The sequence below is a fragment of the Triturus cristatus genome, chromosome 7 (genome assembly GCF_964204655.1).
Source record: "Triturus cristatus chromosome 7, aTriCri1.1, whole genome shotgun sequence".
NCBI classification, from domain to species: Eukaryota; Metazoa; Chordata; class Amphibia; order Caudata; family Salamandridae; genus Triturus; species Triturus cristatus.
Window position 1 is genome coordinate 645,109,380 of NC_140590.1, and position 27,606 is coordinate 645,136,985.

The window sequence follows — 27,606 nt, forward strand, 5'->3', positions numbered from 1 at the left end:
AGGACATGTTGATGGGCGACTGGAAGGATCTTGATAAGATCAAAGTTCCATGCTTCTTACAAAAACTTTAATTTGCTGGACGGGGAGGACGTTTTGCCTCATTCTGTGAAGGTGGATGCAATTCCTGCCACTTTTATTGGAGAGACTTCAATAAATCCTGAGGATTGTACATCAGCTGATTCTACAGATAAAAAGGTGGAATTGTTTCAGCAGCTAATGTGGCCTTGAAGGCAAGTGTTTATGCAGCTTATTATGGCTAGTCTATAGTAGAAGACTTCGATAAGTTAGGTGTTGCCATCCAGGAGGGGCTGGACTGTTCGAACTTGTTGGCTGCAGTGGAGCAACAGGCTAGACTATTAGCTGACATCTCCTCGGATATTTTCAGGACCTCTGCTATGTCATCTGGTGCACTGATAGCAGCCATAAGAAACCTTTAGACGAGACAGTGGAAAGCGGATCTGTCAGAGAAGATATACTTTTTAAGATCCCATTTGAGGGGCAGATGCTTTTGGGAGTCAGTTGGATGCGATCTCAAAAGGGCTTAAGGACCACAATCATGCTTGACCTTACAAAGGAGGGTCCAGTAGTAATACATTTTGGCAGAGGTCATCTAAGTCAAATCCAAAATGTGAATCTCATTCTTCATCTTTCAGAAGGAAATTTAAACCCAGATTTTTCTCTCTCAAGAAGGATCTTACCAAGCAGAAAGGGTTGAGGAAGAAGAGATCCCGACAATTAGTGATCAATCAATTGTCTTTGGGTGGGGGTAGGGCACCATTCAGCACTTTCAACAGGCCTGGTTGAAGGATGTCACAGATCATTGGGTATTAAACATACTGGAAAGAGGTTATGCAATAGATTTAGTCAAATGGCCACCAGAAACCGGAGTTATCCAAACCCATGTGTTAGGGTATGAGTTTAGGTAAAGGATACAAAACCTCAGGAGCGAAGAATATTCTCACCACTCTCCCCAGAGCTAACCCCGTCTCGACTAAAATCAAGAACCGAGCGCCAGCCCCAAGGGGAGGGAGGAGACAAGAAAGGACCACCAGGCGTCAAGGTTGAAATGCAGAAGTCTCAACTCCCAAGGATGGGTATGGGGCGGTCAGGAAGGGAACAATGTCTAGAGAAAGAGAAAAGAAAACAACCTGTAAGTGGAATGCTAAGGCCGGGATACCTATCCCCGCACCCACCTGTTTACACTAGGTCCTACTGTAACTACCTACCCTCCACCCTAGGTTGTGTGCTCCCTCAGACTCACCATGATGCCATAAGCAGAGACTCAATGCTGAACACAGCAGTTGCCTGGTAGCAGTCCGTAAATGAAGGTCTATCCACAGGGGCGGAAGCAACACTGTATATGAGGTAATTCCTTTGCTGGTGCGGAGTGTTGATCAATCAAGAAGCAGTAGTCCCGAAATCCGTGTGGAAATTGGCGCACAAGACTACGTCCTGCCAACGAGCGTTATAAGAGTCCCAGCACTGAATATCACAAGGAGAAGGTAGGAGAGTCTGCCATAGGAGTGGGGGAAAAGGGTAGAAGAACAGCTGAGAACCTCACGACGTGAACTGCAACAGGGGGTTTTAAATTCCAGCCAGTCTTGAGACGCCCGCCTGATGCGTGAGGAATGCTACCGACGAACCAACTGGTGAGGCGGAAATGAATCCGTGCAATGGTTCTTACGGAAGAGTTCAAAATGCCTCCAGACAGCCAAGGGATCTGAAGGCGGGGTAAGGAATGAAGCGAGAAGGCAGTGATGCAGCACACAGGAAAGGGAACACCACCGCGGAAACACCAACGGGTTCAAACAAGGAAAACAGCAGAAAACATACAGCACGAAGCGCAACAGCAACCAACTATTCCAGGCACAGCTGCGGGAGGCGTGGTCCAACACAAGGAAGGATTGTCAAGCAGCGCCGTAACGTATCGAGACGAAATTTAACCGCCTTGACCATCAGGTGACCGCTGCGAGTGCACACAACCCCGCCCTGCCCCACTACCTTCTGGGATCTGTAGTGTACTGCTGAAAACTGGATCGGGAACGGGATCGGGAACGGGTTTAAAAGGAAGGTTAATGGGGTAAGTGCAATAAATGAGATTAATGTGTAACACCATGTGCCCTCCAATGGTCTGAAACGTGCAGCGCTGTTGGAAGGAATTGAGGCTTTTCTTATTAAGGGTGCAGGATATCCAAAGTTCCAGCAACTGAAATAGGAAAAGGGGCATATTTCTTTCTATTTCTATTGCAAAATGCATCAGGTGTATCCCGCCTGGAGCTAGACCTGAAATGGGCGAATTCTTGGATCAGGTCAACCTGATTTTGCATGGTAACACTACAATTGATACTTCCTATGATTCATCCACAAGACTTTATAACATCTGTGGATCTTCAGGATGCTTATCTGGATGTGCCCATCAGTCCTTCCAATCAAAGGTTTCTTTGGTTTGCAGAGGGAGCCAAGCACTTCCAATTCTGTGTCCTTTCCTTCGGGTTAAAATCTTCACCCAGGGTTTTGTCTCCTTTAGTAGCAAACCTTCATTCCAAAGGGATTGTCTTTCATCCCTACCTCAATGACTTGTTTCTTCAGACTTCAGAAAAGGACCAATTAGTGGCTCTAATCGACAGAGTCTTAACAGTTTCCCAGGAACAAGTATTCCTAGTTAATTGGGAAAAGTAATCTCTAGTTCCTTCCAAAGATTAGGTGTTCATAGGAGCTCGATTGTAAACACAACTGGGGTTGATTTTGTTCCCCGAAAAAAAGCTTTGTTTCAAACTCACATTCAAACTCACAATATTTTCGCAAAATTAAGTTTAAAAATAGCGACCCCTAAGCGTCAATCATTAGCAATAAGAGACTTCAGGGATTCTTGGTAAAAAGAAAGAAACGAAGATGGGTTAATGTCTGGAATTTTCAAGGGATTATTCAATCTATGTCCTAGACCCGCTAAGCAGTTTCTTGAGATGAAACCTACCGTTCGTGTTGGAGGCATTGACAAAAAGTGCTTCTTTGTGGCCATCAAATCAGCTTAGAAGGTTACGAGAGTTAGGAACATTATCTTGTAGACATCCATTTTGTAGGATCTTCCAGGATAGAGTTTTGTTAATTCCAGTCCCTTAATTCACTCATACGATAAATTTGATATTTCACTGTCAAGAGGAAGATATTCTTCCAAAATGTTTTCCCTCTTCCTCCTCGGATGAAAAGCATAGGTTGCCTTGTTTGAATGTCAGGAGAGCTCTTTTTATTTACTCATATAGAGAAGCACCTATCAGAAATGGAGAATCCCTGTTTGTTAACTTTGAGCCAGCAAGGAAGGGGAAAACAAACTACTTATACTCTAAGTAGGTGGATCAGCTCTTTAATTTCCATGGAATATGGGGCATTAGGTGAGGTCTCACCTGGTATACAGGGAAGATTCACACATGCTATTGCTGCTACAATGGCTGAATTACAGGGTGGCTCGATCTCAGACATTTGTAGGGCAGCTATGTATGTGACTCCTTTAACTTCTGTGAAGTATTAGAGGATTGCAGAGAATGATGTCATTGATAATGTCCTTGGTCATATTGGTCATAAAGTTCTCTCCTCAATTAAGTAATAAGGGAGCTATCATTCTTATGAAAAGAAGTGATGTCTTTCTGCTTGCAGCTCAGTTGTCCTGTTTCTCTTGCTCGCTATATCCCATTTGTTCTGAATTCAAGCGAGGGAGGGACGTAGAGTTAATGCTCTAATTACTTACCAGCAAACTCCCTCGCTTTAATTCAGAGCCCTTTTCACCCCGCAATACAGAACAACTGAGTTGGTTCTTGATACTGAGCTTATTTACCTAAAAAGAGGAGGCAGCAGGAGGAGGGACTTTTATTTAATTGGAGTGCTTGTGATTGGTGTCTGAAGGAGGCAGGGAAGTAGACCTGCGAGTAATGCAATTACTGGTAAAATATTGAAGCATTTTTTGTTTAAGAGGAAATATGCTGATATAACGAACCTTATCTCTGTGTTGTCAAGGCTTTGTTTAGTGATTGGATCTGAACTTTTACATTAAGAGATCAGAAATGTTCATAAGGCTAAATATGCATTTGACAGAAAACCCAGGGCCAGATGTACAAACATTTATAATACCGATTTCTAGATAGAATTTTTTTCATAATCACTATTCTTAATGTTTTAAAGTTTTATCTTTAAATGAGTGAATCCTTGTGGGTTGCAAATCGACCCACCTCATTAATACTAATGAGGTAGGTCCCTTAAAGGAAACAGGACTGCATTTAAAAGGTAACATTTTGTAGTTTCTTTCAGTGCATTCACAAAGAGGAAGGGGTGCCCAGGGGACCCCTTCCCACTTGGAACTGCATTAGCACTACACTTTTGTAGTTGGTTAAGTATCAATGTTTTGCAACTTCGTTCTGGTCACCAAACATTACTACATACCACTCAGATTTGGTATTTGGAATGGAAACTCAAAACACGCCTCTTCCAAATACTGAAACAGAATTGGGTCGCAAACCCAAATTGTGATTCGGTAACTAATCACATTTCGGTGTTTGTACATAAGAAAACACATTTTTGCAGTCATAAACGGCCTGGCAAAAATGTTATGAAGCTGCCTTCTAGGCTAGAAAATCAGCTTTATGTTGAACAAGCCTGCATGGAAAGATCAGAGTGCATCTTTTGGAGGTCTGGTGCCTTTATCCTCCATTACCTCCTGGCCACCTAGCTTCGTGGGGCACAAGTAATGGCTTGGAAAACAAATATCAAAAACTTGGAATCAATGTTTAGCATCTTAGAAAATGAAGCTGATATGTCAAATATGTGCACTCCTACAAATATTTATTACAATTCTTAATGCAACAGTTCTTAGAATTCACAACTTGTATTTTCAGCCACTTTATTTGAAAATTCCGTGTCACAACAGACAGCCGGAGATACATTGTCAGTCTGAGGGCCAAAGGGCAAGCAGGGGTTACTAGGCACAACCGTGGTGGTTGAGGACTTTAACTCCTGACGTTCTGGGACACAGCCTCCTATGTATCCTACTCAACTGGACCAAATACTCCCATTGCACTTGATTCTTAGTGGTAGTTGTGGTCGAGCAGTCTGAGGGGTTGTGGAGACAAGTCAGTGAACACAATTCATAACTCGAAGTGCAAACAATATGAACAATAAATCGAGGTCCAGCCAAATACTTATTTTTATAAGTAAAAGTAGTATTTTATTTCTAACTCTAAACACGAGGAGAAATGCCACGTTCAAATGGAATAACACAATACCCCTTGAGGATGTGCCAGGCCAGGCAAATCCCAATCCCACCTTCCTATCTGTAACATGTTTGGGGTTATTCCCCATTTACTGGTGGCCGCATCCAGAGAATGCAAACTATCAGGCCATAGTCTAGAGTTCCCTTTGACTCTTCAGGATTTTAGTCAAAAGTGTCTATGGTGTGGCAGCACCTTCAGCGGCGTATCTCCCTTGCTACTCCTAGTTCAAATCTTACCTACTCCTGCAACACAGATGCATTCAGCGTTACAGCAGGTGCCCTCAGCGTGGGCACTTATGAGATCAGATCCTACTCAAAGAAGTTGGGCTGCTCTGAGTACACATGGCAGTGTCAGGCCTGTGCAAACTAACTCTGCAGTGGCCCGTCCGCTCTCTCCAGAGTTTGGAGCAGCTTCTAGCTCACAGCAAAACAGTAAGTTAAGTTCTCCCCAGTGGGTCCCAACTGGAGTCCCATGAGGGTGCGTCATCATCCTCCTCTGTCTCTTTCACCTGGGGGAGGAGGGGTCAGTCAGGGCAGATCTCTTGGTGCGGCTAGTCTGGTGTTTTGGTCCCGGCAGTTCTTCCTGACACAAAGGGGGGCCACAGTACCTTCCGGATGCAACGTAGACTCCTCAGTTGCAATTCTGACATACAGGGTCACTGGTCAGGCGTTCATGAGTTCTGGCATGCTAGTCACACATTGGCATATGGGGTCACTGCAACAAGACCGTCTGGGCTTGGCGCCCTCCGCACAACACTCGATACTTGGCACAGTCTATGGCGGCCCTCTCCTGTCATTTGGGGGTAACCAAAAACAGTCCTGCACTTGGGCTGTGGCCTGATCCGTGCACACCTGAATCCTCACACCTCATACATGAAGTCCTCGCTGCAGGGCTCCTTACTGGACCTTACTCCCTCCAATTCTCTCCTCTTCCTCACAAGGGACACTGGTCTGTGCAGGCAGGCAGAAGCTGGTACTACAGGCTCCAGGGAACTTCACCTTGGGTTCCCTGAGTGATGTCCCCTCAACCAGCAGGGAGACTAGCAGGCCTTGGTCCCCAGTCCTGGTCACAGGCAGACGTCTTGGAGAGCTTCCCCTTCTCACACAGCAAGTCTGGCTGCTCGACAGAAGACAATTATTTGGGCACTCAACTTCCCCTACTTATAGACCGTGTCAAGACACCAACTGTGATACAGGGTCTGAGTCTTTGAAGTTTTATGTTGGGGTTCTGCTTCTTTTGAGATGGGCACTCCTCTCTACCTTCTTTCCTCATGAAATATGTCTGTCACGGCAGGCACGACTTTGAAGCTGATTGATCCACAACACAAGTCATAAGAGTGAGCAGAGTTCACACCTGGATGTCAGCTGCAGTGCTATGTGCATCAAAATTTTCAGTCCCAGGCTCCCAGACCTTCTTTTTATGTATCCCTTATTAGCCCCATCTCTCTTTCTAAGATGTGTCCAGGTCCCTTCCTTGTGATCTATCATTGAATCAGAGAGCAACCTCTTGAAGTGCAAAGGAAGTGTCTCCCTTCCCACTAGCGTGTGTCCCTCCCAGCCCACAGGAATGCAGTAATCCACAAATGTGTCGCGGGGGGGAATGGGGGGGGGGGGTGATTCCTCTCCTCTTCATCCCTTTACCAGGCAGGCCTGGGCTCCTAAAAACGGAACCCAATGTACCATTTCAAGCACACTCACTCAGTGTACACTCACAGCGCACTGTTGGTTCAGCACTGTCACCTTTATCCATTGTACCATCACATGCACCTTTACAAATATACATACTACTAACACACACACACACTGTCCATGTGAGCGCTGCACAACACTTGACCATTCATGTATTGTGTTTCACTCAAGTACACATACATCCAGCACATGCTTCCACTGTGCACACACTGTGCAGCTCTACATCTCTCATGTAATGCATTCCTCTCAGTCATACGTACATTCTGCACATGCATTATCCACACATGCCCTACACAATACTGCTCAATCCCAGTACTGTACCCTTTTTAGGCACTTGTACATCCAGCACAGAGTCACTACCCCTGCACAATGCAGTACCACACATCTACATAATGTAGGCCAAGGGTGCGTTAAGCAGACAGCAGTGGACCTTTAAAAAGGTGAGTGAGTCAATAGGCCTCACTTCAGTGACACAGGGTAAAAAGATCCTATTCACTAATACCGATCATTACACAGTATGCAGCCACCACTGTGCTTGTGCTACTTAACTCCCAATGAAGGTGGTAGCCTTCCACCACTATGAGGGCACTGCTTTGAGCGTCCCTCCAGGTACAACAAGATTGCTATCCATGAGAAAGGCCTATGTCATGGCACACACACATGATCCGTGTTCGCCTTTGACAAAAAGAACATCAGCATTAGGGATCCAGACAACAGTACAGTTGGGCACTTTGGGCAGGGTTATACAACTTTACTATGCAGATGACCTTTCTGTTCAAACACCTTTGTATGATGAAAACAATCCTCCTTGCTCAAACTCACCTCAATAATGGGGAAGTAAGAACTCCTATCTCTTCACAGGCTTTCACTTGATGCACTTAAGAATATCCTTACTTTACTGAGAGCAGGGAGAGTGTAGCAGGTGGCCATCGAATTATCGCAAAGGGCCAGCCAGGCATTGTGGACGGACCTTGCTGTAGCAAGAAGACCCTGTCGCAGACGGTTGTGGCTAGAGCCTCACGTTGATGGTCACCGCTGCAGTCAGTGCTGTAGCCAGCTCGCCAGAACGTCCATTGAAGGTTGGCACGGGCAGCACAGTGTTGGCATGAACAGGATAGTTCACATTCATGAAGAGCCTGAAAACTTTAGAGGAGCTCAAATGAGGCCAAATTAAGGATCCAGGACTTGATGGATACCACTTGGGAGTCAGGATCTCAGTCCAGCAGAGCTCAATCACGTCCCGTTGCAGGTCCAGGCAGCAGTTCAGCTGTACAGTTGAAGGAAGCCTCTGGAGCTTGTTATGTCCTTATAGCTCAGAACAGAAGGTCAGCTGGCTGACCCTTTAAGTCACTTCAGCCTGGGATGAGGGGTGCAGGTCCAATCTTCCTTCTCAGCAAGCAGGGCAGCAGGCAGCAGAGTAGCAGAGCAGTTGAGTGGCAGACCGTTGGCAGCAAAGCAACACAGTGTCCCTCTTCCGCAGTATCCACAGGTCCATGAGTGTACTGAAGAGTTGGTGTTGGAAGTCCCATATTTATACCTGGTGCCTCCTTTGAAGAGGGATAAGCCTCTAGAGGTTTCCATTTGTAGTCCACCCCTCCCCTGGCTCCAGACAAACTACAGGTGGCATGGAATCTTTTGTATGAGGGAAGAACATATCCTATTCAGATGTATGTGGGGCTGTGCTTTACTCTGCCCTCCCACCCTGGCAGCGATGGCCCATCCAGGCACACGTAAGCACTCTATTGTGTGAGGCTGTCAAGGAGGAATACATTAAGTCGAGCTGTCAACTACACCCAGTCATGTCACCCAGAGACAGGCTGGAGGCACTAAATGGCTAAGGCAGGGAAATGCCAACTTTCTAAAACTGGTATTTTCAAAATTGTAATCTAAGATCTGATTTCACCGTAAAAGAGGATTTTTCATTACAATTCCAAAGACACCAAACATGAACCGTTCACAAGTTCCCATTTGGAAGTTACAGCCTACTTAATGTAATAAGGCAACTCCAATGTTATCCCCTGGGAGAGGCAGGCCTTGTAACAGTGGAAAACAAATGTAAGAATTATTCACTATCAGGACATGTACAACTTAAAAGTGCATATCCTACTTTTTAAATACCCTACATACACCCTGCCCTCTGGGCTGTCCAGTGACTTATGTGTATTAGGGGTGACTTATCTGTATTAAGCAGGACGGTTTGGGCCTGATACTGCACACACAGGCTGCTACGGCAGGCCTGAGACCAGTATGCAAGGTCACATAAGTGGGTGACACAACAAGTGTTGCAGGCCCACTAGTAGAATTTCATATACAAGCACTGGGTACATGTAGTACCACTTTACTAGGGACTTATAAGTTAATTAAGTATCCTAATTGGGGATAAGCCAGCGTTACCCTGTTTTGAGGAGTGAACATCGCACTTTAGCATTGGTTAGCATTGGTAAAGTGCGCAGAAGCCTTAGGTCTGCAAAAAGGAGAGCAGAAAAATATTGAGGAGTAAGGCAAAAAGTGTGTGAGAAGACCACCTTAAGGCTCACAGGTTTAACACTGTCCCTCTTTTATAGTACAGCTTATGTTCACCATCTCTTTTGTTGCATATAGGTAAAAAATGTACAATACTGTATTTCAAGAGGAGTCAAATATTTCATTTTACAGTGGCTTCAATGGTGCCTCCTAATAATAAATTGCGATGTTTACAGTTTTTCATTTTTTTTTTTTGTTCAAGTTCATTACTGTAATCCAAGAAGAGTCACATATTTAATTTTCCTATGCCTTCAATTATGTTGTTTAAAAATAAACTGTGATGTTTACAGTTTTCTTTTTTTTCTTTATTTTTAGTTTGGAAACTTTTTTAGTGAACTCTCAACTCTTTAGATCAGTGATTCTTAGTCTTTTGACTTCTGTGGACCCCCCTTAATCGTTATTGGAATTCCCCTGCATCATTATTTGAAACCAGGGACAGCTACTGAGTAATTAGTGGATGGCAGTGACCCTGGTCTAAGCATTTTCGACAATTTGAATCACAAAACATTTCAGAACAAATACAGAAACAAGCATTCATCAAACAAATATAAATTTGAATATTTTATTCAATTCACAAATATTTTTGGAAAGTCGAAATTTTAATAGAAAGGATCCAAATCTTTTCTAAATTCAATTGAAGCCACACAGTGTCCATACTATTTTCCATCTAATGCACTTGCACTGCTCCTATAAATGACTCTGAAGATACTACCTTCATGTTTAGCTTCCAATTTCAATTTGCAAACCCCTAGGGTTCCCTGGACCACAGGTTAAGAACCGCTGCTTTAGACAATAGAGAAAGCACATTTTTAGAAATCCTACAAAAAAGCCAAGGATGTGTTAGATGCACAAGTTTTCCCAGGCGAGGTTTGACAAAGATGTGTTTAGTATCCATAGGAGAGTTTTGTGAGACTTCTTGAGAGCCATGATTCTTCACTGCAGCTTTGTTGTCTGTTGGTGCATTTGACAGGGAGGAAGGTATGGGATTGGTAGGCGATAACTACTTGGTGAGGCTGAGTGGTCACAGCAGCAGTAAATTAGCTACATATCACTGGCGTAATGAAAATTGAGGGAGCCTCCCTGCACGGTACGTAGAGGGGCCGCCTCCGGGCTCAATAAGGAGCTCTCCTGCCAGAGTGCAGTGCCGAAGGGGCCCCCTGGAGCTTGGGGGCCCCCCCGCACCGCGGGGGCTGCGGGGGCCGGTGTTACGCCCCTGCTACATATGGACATGATAACGATCCATCGCAGGAGCCTCAGCACCGTGCAGGTAGCGAGAAGGGAGCACTACTGGTCACATACCTACAAAGAAGTGAGAAGGCAGCAAAGGCCTGTAAGCTATCTGCCACACTTTTGCAGTGGCTTGCCTAGCCACCCCGTCTACGTGACAATCACAGTGGGCAGGCTTTTAGAGATGTCAAGTCGCTGCACTACTTCTAGTAGGTGGCTACTCCCTACTGCATGAGTGAACTCTTGTACAGATCACTCTACAAAACAATCTGCTGCTGTGCACTGTGCTCTTGTAGTAACCATCAAAGAACAAAAAACACTGAAAGCCACACAATATCACAAACAATAATCTGACAATATCTATGCTGTGCTTTACTTAATGTTATATTGGGTCAAGGTGGCACACACTTCATACAGTAGGTACCAGCGACGATTTGTTTTCCCCAACACAAGCTTCCATCTCCAACCAAAACCCTCCTCCATGTTGCTGATTTGCTTCCCAAGTGTCCCCTCAAAGGCTGAGATAAGGATCACGGCTGCTATTTGAGAACTATGGTGGCCATCTTGACTTCTTTTCAAGGTATACTAGTGTAATTGTTGGGCTAGCCCTCGGTCGAACTCCTGTCCCCCTTTTCTAACCCGCACTTTAGAACCAGTAAATGATACACTTATTTAATGTGTCTCTCTATTGGCTTTGCTTTTCATTTGCGACCATGCTCTATAAAGCCGCTACTGTTTCAAAGCACGTTTGTGTACATTTATGCTTTTTCAGTATTCACTAAAATGCAGTTTTAATAGTAAGTTCACGAGTGCGGAGACTCGGCAGTCGGGACGGGGAACTCGGCACATATAAAGATAAGCCTTTACACATGAAGAGAGGCCTGTGTTTTTATGTGCAGTCTCCGCACTAATAAAATGCATTTTTGTGAATACAGAAAAAGTATAAACTCACACTAACGTGAATCCGGCCCTCGGCCTTCAACGATGTTCCGGAATGAATTACAGTATGTGCTTAATCACATCACTGCCAGTTTTCCACTTTTTAACGCAATGCTGTTGCTCATTCAAGTCACCAGGGCTCACTGCTTGGCATACACTCAGCTGCCAGCTTTGTGAGTCGAGCTTGCAATCTGTTCTTTTCTCGCCGGCCTCCGTTCGCTACGAGTGTGTAGAAGAGCTTTCAGAATCCTTCTTACTGCACACAGGTTGGCGAACTGAGCTTCTGGCTGGAAACAAGCAGTAGGTGCTGATGTTGCTGGCACTAGGATGTGCAGCAGAAAGTCGTGTAAGATGCTAGTGTCAGTATGGTGGCCTTGTGCCTGACTCTAGGCCTAACTTACTATCCGTGTCAACAAATGGCAGTGGATGGATGGCGTGCATCTGCATACACTGAGCCGCCAGCAGAGAAGCAGAGCACCAGCAGCAGCCACAGCCATGGGGGACTCCAAGCCCCACAAAGCTGAGCGCCAGGAGGCGCTGCCAACACCATGTCCGTGCCTGGAGGCGCTTTAAAAGCACACAGCAGCTCCCGCATCGTGGGTCGTGCCCGGGTGAAGCCCGGGCCAAGGGCGGGCCTGTCTGCGACCGTCCGCGGACATACGAGGCCGGGCCAACTCTTTTGGCCCTAGACTAGTGGACCAGCGATCCTCATCCGAGGGAGGACTGACGTGCCTGGGCTGTCCACTGTTGATTGGGAAAGCATAAAGGGGCATGCAGGACAGTGGCTATCAACGAAGTCCATGCGAGTACATTTTTTTGTGTGCATCCTCTCTGACTGAATCTTCATAACTGTTTACGCTCGGTGTGTGGAGGTGGGTTTCGGTGACTGAAGGTTCAAGCACACCATGGAGAAGAGGAAAGGTGCCCCCACATGTTCACCACAGGATTTAAGTAAAGGTACTATTGAGTCCTTTCTGATAAAACAGTGGGGGTAATTTCTAAAGAAATTGACAAAGCAGAGAGGAGGCTTTCTCTGGACTGGGTTGGATCAGCTGCACCGTGTTTGGATGGGAGGGTGGCCCAGGCGGTTGAAGAAGAAGCAGAGCATGATCAAGGCTAGAGGCAAGTAGAGGAAGCAGAAGAAATAGGGGGCCTAGACACGGGTACCTGTCTGACTAACAACGCGGCTGGCCAGATCACACGGAGCAGGGCCACGTCGTTCACCACTCACTATGCAGACCTGAGTGGTCCCCCGGCCCGAAGAAACAAAGGAAAGTCCACAAGAAAACAATCCCTAAGCAGTCGGGGGTAGGCACTAAAGGCCCAGACACTAAGGTCTCTAATGACTCTGAAGACCGTTGGGGGTCCCTGAAATAAAAAATTGTGGCGACAGTGTCTTGTCTTTTAAAAGATTTTTAAAATACATTTTCGAAAACTCTTATTGACATAAGGGCAACGCTCTCCAAAATGGAGAACTCATTGCCCTCCTCGGCCCAACTCACGCAGATTGCAACCTCTAATAATAAAGTTGCTCACCAATTAAATCCCCCTGTTACTTCCTCGGGAGTGGCATGCATAGAGACCCAGACCCCTCTAGTAACCACGGGTGTAACAGGACATGGGGGACAGGCTACGGGGTCATCTACGCCTGCTCGACAGGCCACCCCAACCAGTGAAACATATAAAAGGGGCCTCCCGGGGGGACATCAACTCCACGATTGGGGTCACTCAGTTTGCCCCTAATACCCCGAATTTGCCAGTTATAGATCTCTCTCCAGCAAGTTGTCCTTATACAGTGGTTCTCGTGGGGGTCGCAGGACGAGACAGCCCATAGGACGAGTCATCTGTCCAGCTGATTAATAAAGTAACCCACTGGTTAGGTAAACATGTTGCGTTTAATAACTCTGAGGAAAGGCACATACTGATGGCTAGATGGGTGGCGTGGATTGGTAGGTCCAAAAAATATTCCATGGGGATAGTGTAATTGTCACCCTCAGGTACCCTGAATAGGCTCGTAAGATTTTACATCCCCGTTCACAATCATCCCTAGTAGAGTCAGGGATTAAACCACTACCATTGGGTTTTTTCTACAGACCCCCTTCTAATCACTCAGCTTTTCAAGGTTCTGCTATGCAGGAAGTGGGCTTTATTCGGGGCGGGGGCCCCGTAAAATTGACAAATGCTTTTGCACCATTGAGGGACCTGAATGATATAGATTGACTATTAAAAGGGGTGAGTGAAGGGAGAGCAGTGAATAATAGGGCTGAACCCTCTGATGAATTATGTGGGAGGGTGGATACTATTGTTGGTGCAACACCAGAATCCACCTATGAGTATATGGACCAAACTGAAAGGGGATTGGCAAGTGTAGAGAGGGCTACCATCACCACTTCCTGTTCACAGGAGTGGCTAACTCTGGGTGACCTAAAAATAGTTTCGTGGAACATAGCAGGCTTAGCTAGCAAGTTCCGGGATGAGCAGTGGCTCCATTATATAAGGAACTTCCATAGAATATGTTTTCAGGAGACAGGGGAGACAGTTAACAATTTCTTTTTAGAAGGCTACAAAACTTTTTTTTGTCCAACTTCAAGGTCCAGCGTAGGGAGAGCAAGGGGGGGGGGGTTTAATCATGTTTATAGATATAAGGATACTGGGGAGGGGGAAGCCTATGTTGTGGGACTCAGATGTAGCACAAGGACTCATTATTTAAGTAAGACTTATTGACTAGCATTAATTAATTTCTACAATGCACAGTTGCAGGCACAGGGAGCGAACTCCCTTGATGATCTAATGAGATGGTTGGAGGATCTGCAAAATGAAGGTCTGGCACAGTCACATTTAATTGTAGTTGGAGACTTTAACTGCCATCTGTGCCCCAACTTGAGGATGACTCATTGTGACTGGTCGACCTGCACGTTAAAAACGGACCACACATGGAACACACACAGGAAGGGAGGAAGTTGAGTGCCCTTCTAAATGCCTATGGTCTAACCCATACCATGGACTTGATTGCCAACGACATAGGTACAACTGTGCCCCGACTTACAAAGGTAGAGGCTGTTCATCGTTTATTGATTTCATTTTTGTTTCACACGCAGTGAGGAGGTTTGTAACCTTTTTTAACATTTGTGTTAGTATATTTAGGTACCACATTCCTGTGACCATGCCACTGGTTGCCCCTCGACACCACCCAGTATCACACAGACTTCCGGGGGGAATGATTTCCGCTACTGAACAAGGTAGGTGGTTACGCTCGGTGCAGGTTGACACTGCTACCTTTAATAATTCCCTTTTTAATATAGGCAAGCATGGGATCCTGAAATGTCTTGATCTAGAAGTACAGGGCCTTGAACTAGTGCAGGCATTTACGGCCATTGCACAATTAGTGAATAGTCTATTAACAGTACCGGCACATCCCACCAAGATGGAGGTTCCAAGATGGTTTGATAGGCAATGCTTGCAGGCCCTGAGTGCCCTAAAGATGGCCCTCAAACAATCACCTAGAGATGGGGGCCGTGTGGCGGACTGCCGCAAAATGTATAAACAAGCAGTAAAGACGCGGAAACGCCAATTACAATTGAAGGCTTAGGAGGATTTAGAAGAGGGCTCAGAGCTAAAGGATTCCATCCGTTTCTAGAGGGTTAGTAATAATCAATGTTTTAAAGATTCGAATAATCCAAGCGTAAGTCACAACATCTTACCAGAGCGATGGCAGGCCCATTTTGAGGGATTGTACAATCAACACCACAGGGAGGATGAAACACAGGCACTAACTATTCTCCAGAGAACGGGCCCCATTACCTTCACTTTGGATGAGGTGAGATCAGGGATTTCGCGGAACAAAGCTCCAGGACCAGATGGGATCCCACCAGACCAATGCCTTAACCTCTATCTTTTTATTGCTAAGCATACCATAGCCAAGTCAGGGTTGCTCTATTTAGCCTTTATGGACCTCACCGCAGCTTTTGATCGAGTAAATCGCTGCAAACTTTGGAATCTTATGGAAGAGCTGGGGGTGGACCAAGCATTAATTAACATCCTAATGGTAACTACACATGAACACCACTGCTGCAGTAAGATACACGCAGGAGGGGAAGATCACAGATCATTTTAAATGTTCGAGCAGGATTAGACAGGGCTGCATATTAGCGCCATTCCTGTTTACATTATATATCAACGGCCTGGATTCCGCCCTGACCACACTACAAGCAGATACCCCGAGGATAGGCTCACGACCGGTTCCCGTCTTGCTTTACGCGGACGATGCGGTTCTCCTTGCCCGTACACCAAAGGGCTTACAGCTTTTATTAGATGGGTTTGTGGCATTTATGAACAGGATGGACCTGTCCCCAAACCTATCAAAATCCTATATAATGGAAGTGGGGAAGAAGTGCAGGAAGTCTAATAGCTATACAGTAGGCACATACACTCTAGGTGAAGTACCGGCCTTTTTATATTTACATATTTTATTTGATGATAAATTGAGTTTTAAACATTTACTAGAGGATAAGTGCCTGGGTCTGACAACGTCCACTGGAGCAGTTGCAAGCTTCGTCCATAGTTTAGGCAAATGGTCACTTGGCACAATTTTAAAGTTATACAACTCTGTCTGTTGCTCCAAAGTTTTATATGGTAGCGAGGTTTGGGGATTCATGATGACCAACAAGCTACAAAGTGAAGAAGAGGGCTATTTTAGACGCCTGCTGAAAGCCCCTCATTGCACCCCCGCGTTTATTGTCCATGAGGAATTGGGGTCGAAGTACATCTCAGATATGGTGGCTGTGAAACCCTATTGTGTTGGGCGAACATTTGGTCCAACGAGGAGGCAGGTTTTAATAGGCTGGTAATCCCGGACTGTCTCTCCTTGGACCATGCATTAAAAATCCCTTGGCTGAAATATGTAAAGCATATACACACTACATTAGGCCGATCCGATCTGTTGCTAAATCGTGATAAGATGGGAGCACGAGAAAAAGATTGTATTAAAGATCTGTTTTTTAAACACGTCATGGCACAAAGGGAGGATAGGGAGCTGAAAAAACCCACGGTGAGAGAGCATACCGTAGTAGTGTCGGTACAAGGCATGGAACCTTATTTATACCTTATGCCCAGTCCACATGATAGATTTTTATTTACACATTTTAGGCTAAATCTATTTTACCATCTATTGGCTGTAACTGCTGGTTTTGCGGCATATATAGAACAAAAAGGTCCCTGTGGCTGCGACAATAGTTCTCCACAGGATACCTTACACTTTGTTCTACTATGCCAGTACTATTCATACCCGAGGAGAGTGTTTCTCAAGGGGCTTTAAAGGAAACTAAGATTTAAACAGGCCTGTGTTGCTTTGTTGTTTTTAAAACTGTCCTCAAATGTTTTTACGCTCTTTTGTGTCTCAAATTTTTTAAGATCAGCACTAAAGCTAAGAACTACTAGGGGTACATAAAGGCCTAAGACCCCCTGTTAACCGCTGTATTTTGCACATAGTTTCTTTTGGCTCTTTTATGAGTCCAAGAAGGACAACAGTATTGTAAAGATTTTGCAGAGTCTTTTCTTTTTTCGTCTCGCTGACTGTTTTTATGAATATTGTCTTCATTGTTATGCTCCTGATAATGTCTCTTTTATGGTAATATTTTTATATGCGGAATAAAGATTATTATTATTACACTGAATGTATCTAAGCATGTGTGCAGATGTTAGTGACCCTCAGTGAGAAGCGCCTCCGAGCACTGCAGACAGAGCCCTGGATCCACCAGCAGCGCAAGCACCGGTGCTGTACATTAACTGCTTGTAACGCCCGGCCAGTGGTCTCCAGTGGACACCGTTAATGGCCGTGAGCCTCGCATGTAAAGATCCATTCCTGTCCCTTCTGCAGATATTGGTAAAAAGATAAGACATTTCCTTTTGGAAATATGCTTACAACATGAGTAATTCCGCATATGATACTAAGCCGGCGTTAGATCGGCAGTACCCTTCAGAGGACAGGCCTTATTTAAATACCCCTATTCTCCAGGTCCTCACATTGAGATCTCATGACAAAAAAAATCTGCATGGACTCATTTCAGGGTCCACTCAAATATTGATATTTTACTGTTCATGCCCCCACCTGCCCCCCACAGGCAGCAGTGAATTATTAAGAGCCACGGATGGGAGTTTCCAGGAAGCTAAGAATTGGCTCTGCACGCGCAGTCTTTAGAGGATGCAAGCAATATGGTTGCCAAGTTTCATCTCCGATCAAGGAAGAAATAAGATATGATTTATTAATGATTCTGTTTTCTGTTCTTAAACTTAAATGCACAGAAAGCAACACCAGCTGTTAGAAGGCCCAGCTACAGCGAAAGATGCACCATCTTCTTACAGCAAAAGTAAAACTTTGACCCAAATGCAATGAATTAGATATCTCAACAATAAAATGCAGTAGAAAAATACACTAATAAGAAAAATTGTCCTATCACACATACCACAACAAAAGCTAGAAAGAGGATAAGAGACCATCTTAAGCTATTTTATATGATGACCTTTGAACCTTTCCTCCTGAATGCAAGCTCATTGTCCCATCTGGAACACCAATTTCGAGGGTAGAATTGCTGGAGTGAACACAATTATTGGAGGCACCTTTCAGGTACTGTTTAAAGGGGAAGTCCCACCCTACAGTTCTAATTACACCTGACAGCATTTGGGTGCAGAATTGCGACAATACATCATCATAGAATCATCCACTCATTTGATTCTGCTTTTAAAATGTAACATCTGCACCTTTCGACGTTTTTAACAATTGAAAGTTAACACTTGGCAGTCTGCTGCTTAAGCCCTCTTTACTATTCAAATTCATATCTTACATAAAGAAGAGACACAAGATATGTTGTTACTTAATGTGAAGCACTCGTGACCCATTCAATGCCAAAAATACACTAGTCGAGTGTAACTTCCGCGTTATGTGCATCTTCAGGTAGAAAAATGCTCGACAGACCAATAGGTCTACCCTTGGTAAACTGCTCATTTCTAACAATGTCTTCATTCCAAGAATATGCCCAGAAAACACAATTAAAGAAAACATGTGACCACTTAAACGTGGAATGTTTGCAATCAAAATATCAAATAAAAATACATTAACCACTGTGCATAATTTTAATGGCACCTTATAGCTACTTCCTAACAAGCGGGTATACTCAACAGATGTTTAGAATTATTATTAATATTATTATTATTATTTATTTTTTTTAGAGTTTATGGGTTTCATTGTAAAGTAATATTATTTTTGTGCACTATTGGCTTTAGATTTTCAAATTTGAAGACAGCGTTTAATATATGTATGACTAAATATAAACAAGCATTTGCCCCTTGTGTTCATAAGTTGTATCTCAGTGTGTACTGCTGCCGTCACCTAGGAGTACAGGTACTGTGTGTGTGCAGTGCGTGCACTGTCCGGCTGACGTACACAGCACGTGCATTGATGGTTTATAAACATCTAGTGCGCCCGCATGCATGTATTCATTTTTACTTATTTTCTCTTTTAAGGACAAAGTGGGTTTGTTTGCCTCCTGTGGTGAAATATTATCAGCAATAATAAATTAGGGGACGGTGCTTACAGGGAAACGGTGTCCGGTAGTGCTTGGAGAAAATTAAAGTAAACACTTGCAGGCTGCCTGCAGTTACCCCGAGATAATGATTTATAGCTTTTGAGAGGCACTTTTACATTACCTTCAGAAGAATCCTGCCTCGGCGTGTCATTGGGTCAGCAGATCCGATGGAGAATAACAGCTGGCCTTTTCCAGTTTGGGAGGAGGTGGAAGGGATGAATGCTGCAATATACTGCAAGAGGCTACATCCCTGAAGCACTCACAGTGTAACACGTGCAGGGCAGGAAAAAGTAATAAAATAGTCCCCCCCCCCATGAAAAGATAAACACAACCAAACGTAATGATGCTGTACTTAGTCCCTGCTCCCTGGGAGGAACAAAGACAAAAAGGAGGGACAAAGAGGCAGGACTCACCATTAGCAAGCAAGGGTTTTTAAAGGAAACTCAAACAGACAAATGAATAGCAGGGGGAGGGCTTTAAGCCCACAGAGAAGTATATTAAAGTATAAAAGAGGTTGTACACTCATCGGCAACCTAAAGAGGATAAAGAATAGAAAGATAAAAGGAATTTGCGCCGCTTGAAGAGAGACTGATACAAGAAACTAACGACCAAAGCAATATCCCTCACATATAAAACACACTTAACAATATGCCTGACAAATTAGGTAAACTCCAGGAAAAGTAGGAGACCGAGGTGGGTACTATGGAAAATGCAGATTGCAAGGCAACACTAATGCACCCAAGGGAAGTAGCCATCAAAGCCCGTTTGTGTCTTATCCAATTTAAGATTTTTTATCGAACATACTAGGACAAGGCGTGACTGCATTAAATGGGACGGGCTGATAGCCCGGACTGTCTTCAATGCAGGACTGTGGAGGGAGATATCGGGTCATACAACTATATGGGCATGCAATACTCAAAGAGCTAAGTGAGGTACAGAGGGGTAGCTATCCTGGCAAACCCCAGGTTTGTACTCCTGGGCCACCCCAGTGATGTAGATTTGGCTAGACCCAAGCTACTCCTTAGTGAACTCGGCCTAGCGGTGGCAAAACGCGATGTGGCCAGCCTTTGGGGAGCGGCAGAAGCCACCACTCTGCAGTAATGGAGGAGGGGAATGGACTCGTATATGGCCGACGAAAGGGTTACATGTAAAAGTTAGAGGTGCCCACGCAAGTTTCGGAGGTTATGGGGTAGCTGGTTGCATTATTTAGCCTGGATTCCTTGGTTGATGCCTCCGAACCACCTGCTGGGGGAGAACGGGAATCACCGGATATCCCCAAGCAGGCACTGAAGAGTAAGAACAGAATAATGGAAGAAGTGCATACGTATCACTGTGCCGCTGGGTGCGAGTTTTTGTACTACCTGTATGTGTTCTGGTCTTCGGGTGATATCATTGAGGCTGCTACATGTATGTTTCTTATGCCTGTCCTCTATGCAACTGTTGTTATCGTTATAATGCATGCATTTTCGCCTTGCATATTATAAACAAATAAAGATATTAAAAAAAAGAATGGAAAGCAAAAGCACTGACAAAGTAAAGTATTGGCGCTAGCACTGGCCATCCGGCGAAATTCCATCACTCACTGTATAAGAGCCAATTGTTTAATTGACACATACCATTGTCACATTGCTTTGGGGGCGGAAGCAACAGGTGAAAGACAGTTGAACAGACTAATGGATGAAGAGGGCAGATCGAAAGCCCCTCAGTGTGTATAATATGTATTTTTTATTTATTGTTTTTTTTGTAAGATTAGACTGTTGAGAGAGAAAAGTGTAGCTCCACTGAAACAGGTCCTGGGATGCTGGTTTCCAGTCCAGGGAGGACCTGGCTATGCAGTTTGGGCTGGACTGTTCCCATTGACTCATTCGCATATGGCTGGGTCCCAACTGGAATTGCATGGTGAGCAAAAAAGCAATGGATTTAGGCCCAGATCTCTGTACTGTGGTGAATGTATGACATTGTTCCGCATTCTGTCTATCAATAGTTCTTTTTGCAACTGGCACAGGAAGGCAGTTAAAGTACACCCCTTGCCAAACATAGACCAAATATAGATTGTGTGTTTCTGTTTGGTGAGTGAAAGACTAAAGCCAATGCAGTACACATTCTGGCACGAGGATCAGTTAATAGATCCTTAGCAAATGTTAGCAGGAACCCCTCGTTACCATCTGCTTCTTCAGCACAGTAAGTATTTGCCTATTTTTCTCTAATCTTGCTCCCTGCTGTCATCCCAAAACTTGCTGATTCAAGAATCACTTTGGGCACCAAACAGGAATACCGGTTGAATCTTATAAAACCTTTGTTCTTCATTATCTCGAAATTGGAAACATCACCATCCAGCACTTGTTTCGCAAGGCCCATCTGCTTTGAACTTCTTTGGGGATAGAATAACATATGGCATACATACAATCAAGTTCATTGTTTCAGATTATGGAGATACTTACCCCCTCACCAAGTTCTCATTGTAGTAGGTTCACAATAATTAATATGTATGGTGCATGCAGCCTCTGTGCGCATAATTCACACGGTACAAATGTTAAAATGAGAACACTCCTGAGTATGTTGAAATCAGCATACATGAATATCCTGGTAGAGGTCAGTCAAAATTAAATACGAGTGGTTTCACGTGAGCAAAAGAGAAGCAAGAACCCCAAATATTATCAAAATTATACTCTAAGAGAAAACGAGGCGGGGAGGGATTCTAAGAACAGTGAAAAATGAAAACGAAGTATCCCAAACCATGACACGCCTGTGTATCGTAAAACACATTAAGCCGCCCGCTACCTCTCTCTCGGTCATGCCAGGGATTAAGGCCGCAGACACACTGGGGGCAGAAAGAATGACAAAGAGAGAGAGGACATGAAGAAAGAGACCGAAAAGAACAAGGTTGGGAGGGAGCAGCAGCTCAATATTTTTGACAGAGCTCTTTTGGTTTCCAGTCCGGCCCTGCAGCATCGGATATTACTTCCAAAGGGGATAGTTTAGAAAAGTGCCAGAGGGGCTTGAAAACTCAGGTGTCAATGCCTTATGTGACCGAACACTGACCAAGCGGCCTTTATCTCACGGTATTTATGGCATACTTCTCCATATCATCAAGCTAAGAAAAAAGAAGAGATTTTGAAAAAGCTTGATTATATGGTAAAGTTGCCATTTTTTGTGTCCAAAGTAGAGTTCAGCAGAAAACCTTTGTTGTAGTTAAAATGCTATGAATGTTAAGTTTGTTTGCAACACAACTGTCATTATTTCACAGTGGAGGGAATGTTGTTGGTTTCAAACATACACTACAACAGTCGAGCAACTCTATAAGTATTGAGTTTACAAAGAACGCATATATATATTTTTATTTGATCTAGTATCCCTTTGTTAGGAAAACAGCCTGTGTTGACATGATACACAATGCCATTCACTATTGCAAACATCTAAAGGGCTGAACTTCCAACAAAACTTCCCCATAGGTTAGATCAATGAAAAGAGCCCATAAGGACCTACGACTGACTTCATTTAAAGCAGGTTTACCTCTGGTGCAATGTAGTCCGGCGTACCACAGAACGTTCTCGTTGTTACCCCATCAGCCATATGTTCTTTGCACATTCCAAAATCAGCAATTTTAATGTGTCCTTCTGCGTCCAGCATTACATTGTCCAACTTCAGATCTCTGGGAAGAAGCACATTGTAGCTGTAGTCAGTCAAAGCAGATATTGAGGCTGGTAAAAATGTTGCACATGAAGAGATTATCATCTTTATAGTATTTTAAGTGTTCTTTTAATTTAATATAAAGGTGAAACTGCTCTGGCTATCCCAGCGCTCAACACACTCCAGATGAAACAGTTGTGACTTCTCGTCTGATTGACTCGCTTCTATCAAACCATGTCTGCAGTTTGGTGAAAGGACTTAATAGGCGCATCGGTGGTGGCAGGGTCTAAATTGGACTATTCAGAGAGAATAGTGAGTATGCGCACTGCACCGCGTCATACTTCGGATATTTTCAGGAGCTACGCAGGTGACAGGGTACCACAAAACAAGAGGGACTTATATTATTTAAGAGTGGAGGAGATCTAATAAAGGGATTTTAAAAGGCAGAATCTCCAATATTGTACTGCGTTTATTGCTCCTAAAATCAACAAAAACACGTAAAAACACAATCTATCTACCTACCTACCTATCTACCTACCTATCTATCTATCTCTATAATAACTCGTAACTTGAAAGTCACACACTGAATCAGAAATGCAAAAAACGAGGGGGGATAGCGGGACAATGAGAAGCGGGATGGGTGAAGGGAGAAAAGAGGACGTGAGGTAGAGGGATCAGGAGCCAAGAACAGAGAGGAAGGGAGTGTGGGTAAAGATAGAGGGGGCAGGCAGAAGGAGCAAGCACACATATAAGCATGTATACATACCTATGCAGATGTACAGAGCATTATAAGATTTTTATATGTAGAGGTGTGGCTAGGAGGAGGTGAGTACAGTACTAACCAGAGCCGAAGCCTTGATTAGGGCAAGAGACTCTGTACTTCTCCTACCTCAAATCGAATATATGTCGTTACTACGCATTCCATTGCAACGCATGCCTTTACCACGCATGCGTTACAACGAAATGTTTTTTCTTCGCATTGCCCTTACCTCGATCTTGCCTTTACCCTGCTTTTTCGTTTTTGGGGGGGGGGAGACCCCCCCAAGCCCCCTTGCTTCTTTTTTTTCCTTTTTCTTAGGTCTTCGCCGATACTAACGAAGGAATGACGCTTTTTTTTCCGACCAGGAAGACGTTTTTCCGTGATGACGTTGCTTGCGTGCTAAAGACGTCATTGAAGCAATACGCGTTGTTTAGACGTTTACGAGGTAAGTGTACCGTTGTAAACGAATCGCGTAGAGAATGCTTCGTGGTAAAGGCTGTTTCCCCCTCAAATCATGGTAAATATAACATGTTTCTCCCGGTAAATCTGCAACAAGCTCTTAAAAGTCCTTCCCTATAATACAGCTTAAAAGTAAGGCGCTACTAATCAGCATATGCAGACATCGTCCCCCCTCCGCACCTTCTTCTTGCAGAATACATTTGTCAAGTATGAATCCCATTAAGGCTGGCTGAGGTAAATAGGCCTCAAAAGTTCATATTGAGTACAACAGACTGCTAATATGTGACTTAAAAATGTTTAGGTATACACAAGTCAATGATATTTATACCTCACTCCAGTCAAAACTTACATTTTAAATACAATTTTTCTTCAGTGCAAATCAGTTTAAACACTACAAACTTACATTTTAGACAAAAATAAGGAAAATATTATTTTTAGCTTTACAATGACTTATAAGGCTTGCTTAGGCCATAGACAATGTAATCTGTGTCACATCTGCGACTATGATACATGTACACCAATGTCAGGCCGAGTAAAACAAAAATCTTCCTCAATCAGCCTGCAGACATGCCTCATTACGAGCAACACATTTGGTGGGCTAGTTTTGTTCTGACTTCATGGCGATTAATATGCTGACCTATGTTACTGTGTATATAATTAGCATAAACTATGCTACCTGTTCAGCATCAAAGTATAGTTAAAGGCATGAATACCTGTCTGTGGTCTAAAATAGGAAACGGGCATGAGATTAATTTTCTGAGGTTTACGGAGATGATGGCTTCTCCATTGGACAGACCTTACTTGGATCAAGTGAATCAAATCATCATGCCCGCAATAGTAGTGCAAAGAAGGATGCTGAGTGGTCATGAACCCATATGCATTTGTATCCTGGCGGTCATCGAGGCAGTGGGAGGATGGAAGGTTAACTGGAGGCGCGTTGACAGGGCCCTGCCTCTCAACACGGGATACCTGGGATCCTTACTCCCCTCCAGACCACTAGCCCACAGTCTCCAACAGGGGGAAAGAATGACCTCCTGGGCCCTATGTAGATCACACAGTTTGTTGGATTCGAATGCCCTCACACACCCTTTCAGGTGTTATGCTTCATCATATGGGCTGCTCCTCATGGGGTCGGCGGTGCAATACCCCACGGACTCCCTATGACAAGGGCACTTTGTCGGAGATCTTTTATCCAACGGCCGTATGGTGAAGTGTGGGTATGGGGGCGGAACTGTGTAGATGTAGTGCAGTGATTAAAATAGGGTTGGGAGTACCTAGACAAATTATATTTTTATTCTGGGGATATAGGAGCAGCCTATATGATGAAGCATGACACCTGAAAGGGTGTGTGAGAGTATTCGAATCCAACAAAACTGGATTCCCACCCATTACCCCACCAGGGAAATAGTGGGACCAATTGAACCGGGACTCTGTCTAAACCTATCACTGAGGAACAGCACAAATCCAATTTGTATTTCCGTAAATTATACTGCACACATGCAAAGATGCCTTAACCGAAACTCTCCTCAGTGCTAAGCGATGAGTGGTTTGTAGGAGCGCAAGATCTTGCACAGCATGAAAAAAGAAACATGATGCTTTTGAGCATATCTTCTATTCTGAGAAGAGTGTATTTGTATTAATTATTGCTTCTCCCATGTCCTATAATTCGCCACTCCCGGATGCTTGCATTACACCAGCTCACAGGATCCTCTTACACATCTGCAGGGGCCATAACATGTGTACAGCTGTACACACTGCACTGCAAAACATTTTGATCTATACCTTAATCTTCACTGTACAATTAGACATCATGTCGCCGCTATCATTTTGATGGACATTGCTTAACCACTGATTATTGCTGAACTTAAGAAGCACATATACTTAATATGCACCCGAGCGCTCACGAAGCCAACACAAATTCGTTGATTTTAACACAAAAAATATCACGTCAACGTGCACAAGAGAGGTTGTCTTTCTCATGTCTAAACTTGACTTCATGTAATGACTGTCACATAAGCTAGCCCACATCCCACTGACATCAACATGCTGTGAGCCACATCCACAACTGGCAACTCTTATCAACACCAAATTGATTACATTTCCAAGTATAGGATAACTCCATTTTCCTTTCCAGCTGTGAAACCAACCCGTGGGCTCTCGAAGGGAGATGGGACTGTTAGAAACACGAAGAGAGATCCAAATAAACACTCACCTGTAAACAATGCCTTTCTTATGGAGAAAGAAGAGCCCAACAGAAATCTCTGCTGCATAAAACCTGTAAAGTAAAAACAAGCAGGTCAGGCCACTGTGCATGCAAGGTCTTCATTTGTGAGCCAATAGGGGCCCCATCCTAACTAGGAAAATAGATTAAGGTTCTGCGGCGGCACCACTCGCGTGGGTATTCCCTGGGTTTCAGTGTGAAGAGCAGCAGTGCATGTTAGAGGCCATGACATCAGGTTACATCGACGTTACCTTTAAAAGGCAGCACTGATTAGAGCCATCGAAAACTCTCCTACTAAAAACCATCTCACTTGGCTTGTAAATATTGTTAAAAAGTTGTACAATAGTGTTAGAAATGGGGGTCTCTAGTTGGCAGAGGTAGTTACATTTGTCCAAATAGGGACCCTTGCTTCTAGACAGGGTAAGGGGGATACACTTCTAAAATAACCCCTGCTCACCCCCTTGGTAGCTTGGCACGAGCAGACAGGCTTTCTCAGAGGCAGTGTGTAAAGCATTTGTGAACACGTACAGTAATAGAGTGAAAACACTACAAATGGATACCACACCAGTTTAGAAAAATAAGTAATTGTTATCTAAACCAAAACAAGACCAAATGACAAAAATTCACAATACAGTAATAAAATTATGAATTTCAAATACTGGAAGTAGTTCAGTTCAAAGCAAATTGCAGATGCAACACTTTTCACACAAAGTACCTTGGATGCGTCACGCAAATACTTTGGAGAACGTTACACTCGATGCGGCATGCAGCGATTTCTCAAGCCGCGGCAGGCGCTGCGACGGTTTCTTCGGCGATTAGTCAGAAACAGATACGGATGTGTCACGCTTCTCGGTGTTGCCTTGATATTTCCAGCTTCCAGCAGAAAACAGTTTCTGGAGGTTCAAAACAATGGCAGGCACCTCTTTGCAGGTCAGAACTCCCAGCAAGGAAGTTGGTGGTGAAGTCTTTGTGTCCCTGAGACTTCAGAACAGGGGGTAAGCTCAGTTTCAAGCCCTTGGAGATCTTCCTCAAGCAGGGGAAACAGCAACGTCCTTTCTCCTTTCCTTGGCAGAAAGTATCCACTGCAGGCCACCCAGAGACAGCAAACAGCACAGGGGCAGTATTCTGCCTCAGCTTCTCCGGTTCTTCTCCGTGGCAAAGGTTCCTCTTGATTCCCAGAAGTGATCTAAAGTTCTGGAGTCTGCCCCCTTATTTATACTACAAAATCCTTTGTTCTCTGGTGGCAGAAAAGCCCTGTGCCCAGTCAAAACCAGTTCTGTCCTCTCTGGTGCAGCTTCCTGGCAGGAGGTGGAGACAGCAT

At 44.3% G+C, this 27,606-nt stretch overlaps 1 protein-coding gene across 3 annotated transcripts in view; it reads right to left on the reverse strand.

Annotated features, from left to right (window-relative positions):
- The window catches only part of PRKCA (protein kinase C alpha), a 1,238,880-nt gene that overhangs the window by 111,478 nt on the left and 1,099,796 nt on the right, over positions 1–27,606 (reverse strand). For all 3 annotated transcript variants that reach the window (XR_014966571.1, XM_085617273.1, XM_085617272.1), the window contains 2 exons: positions 26,277–26,339; positions 22,729–22,867 (listed from right to left, as the gene is read on the reverse strand). Coding sequence is in view for 2 of the 3 variants with exons in the window: in XM_085617273.1 (XP_085473399.1) it covers positions 22,729–22,867; positions 26,277–26,339 (202 nt within the window). In the remaining variant the exon portion in view is untranslated. The remainder of the gene's footprint in view (positions 1–22,728; positions 22,868–26,276; positions 26,340–27,606) is intronic.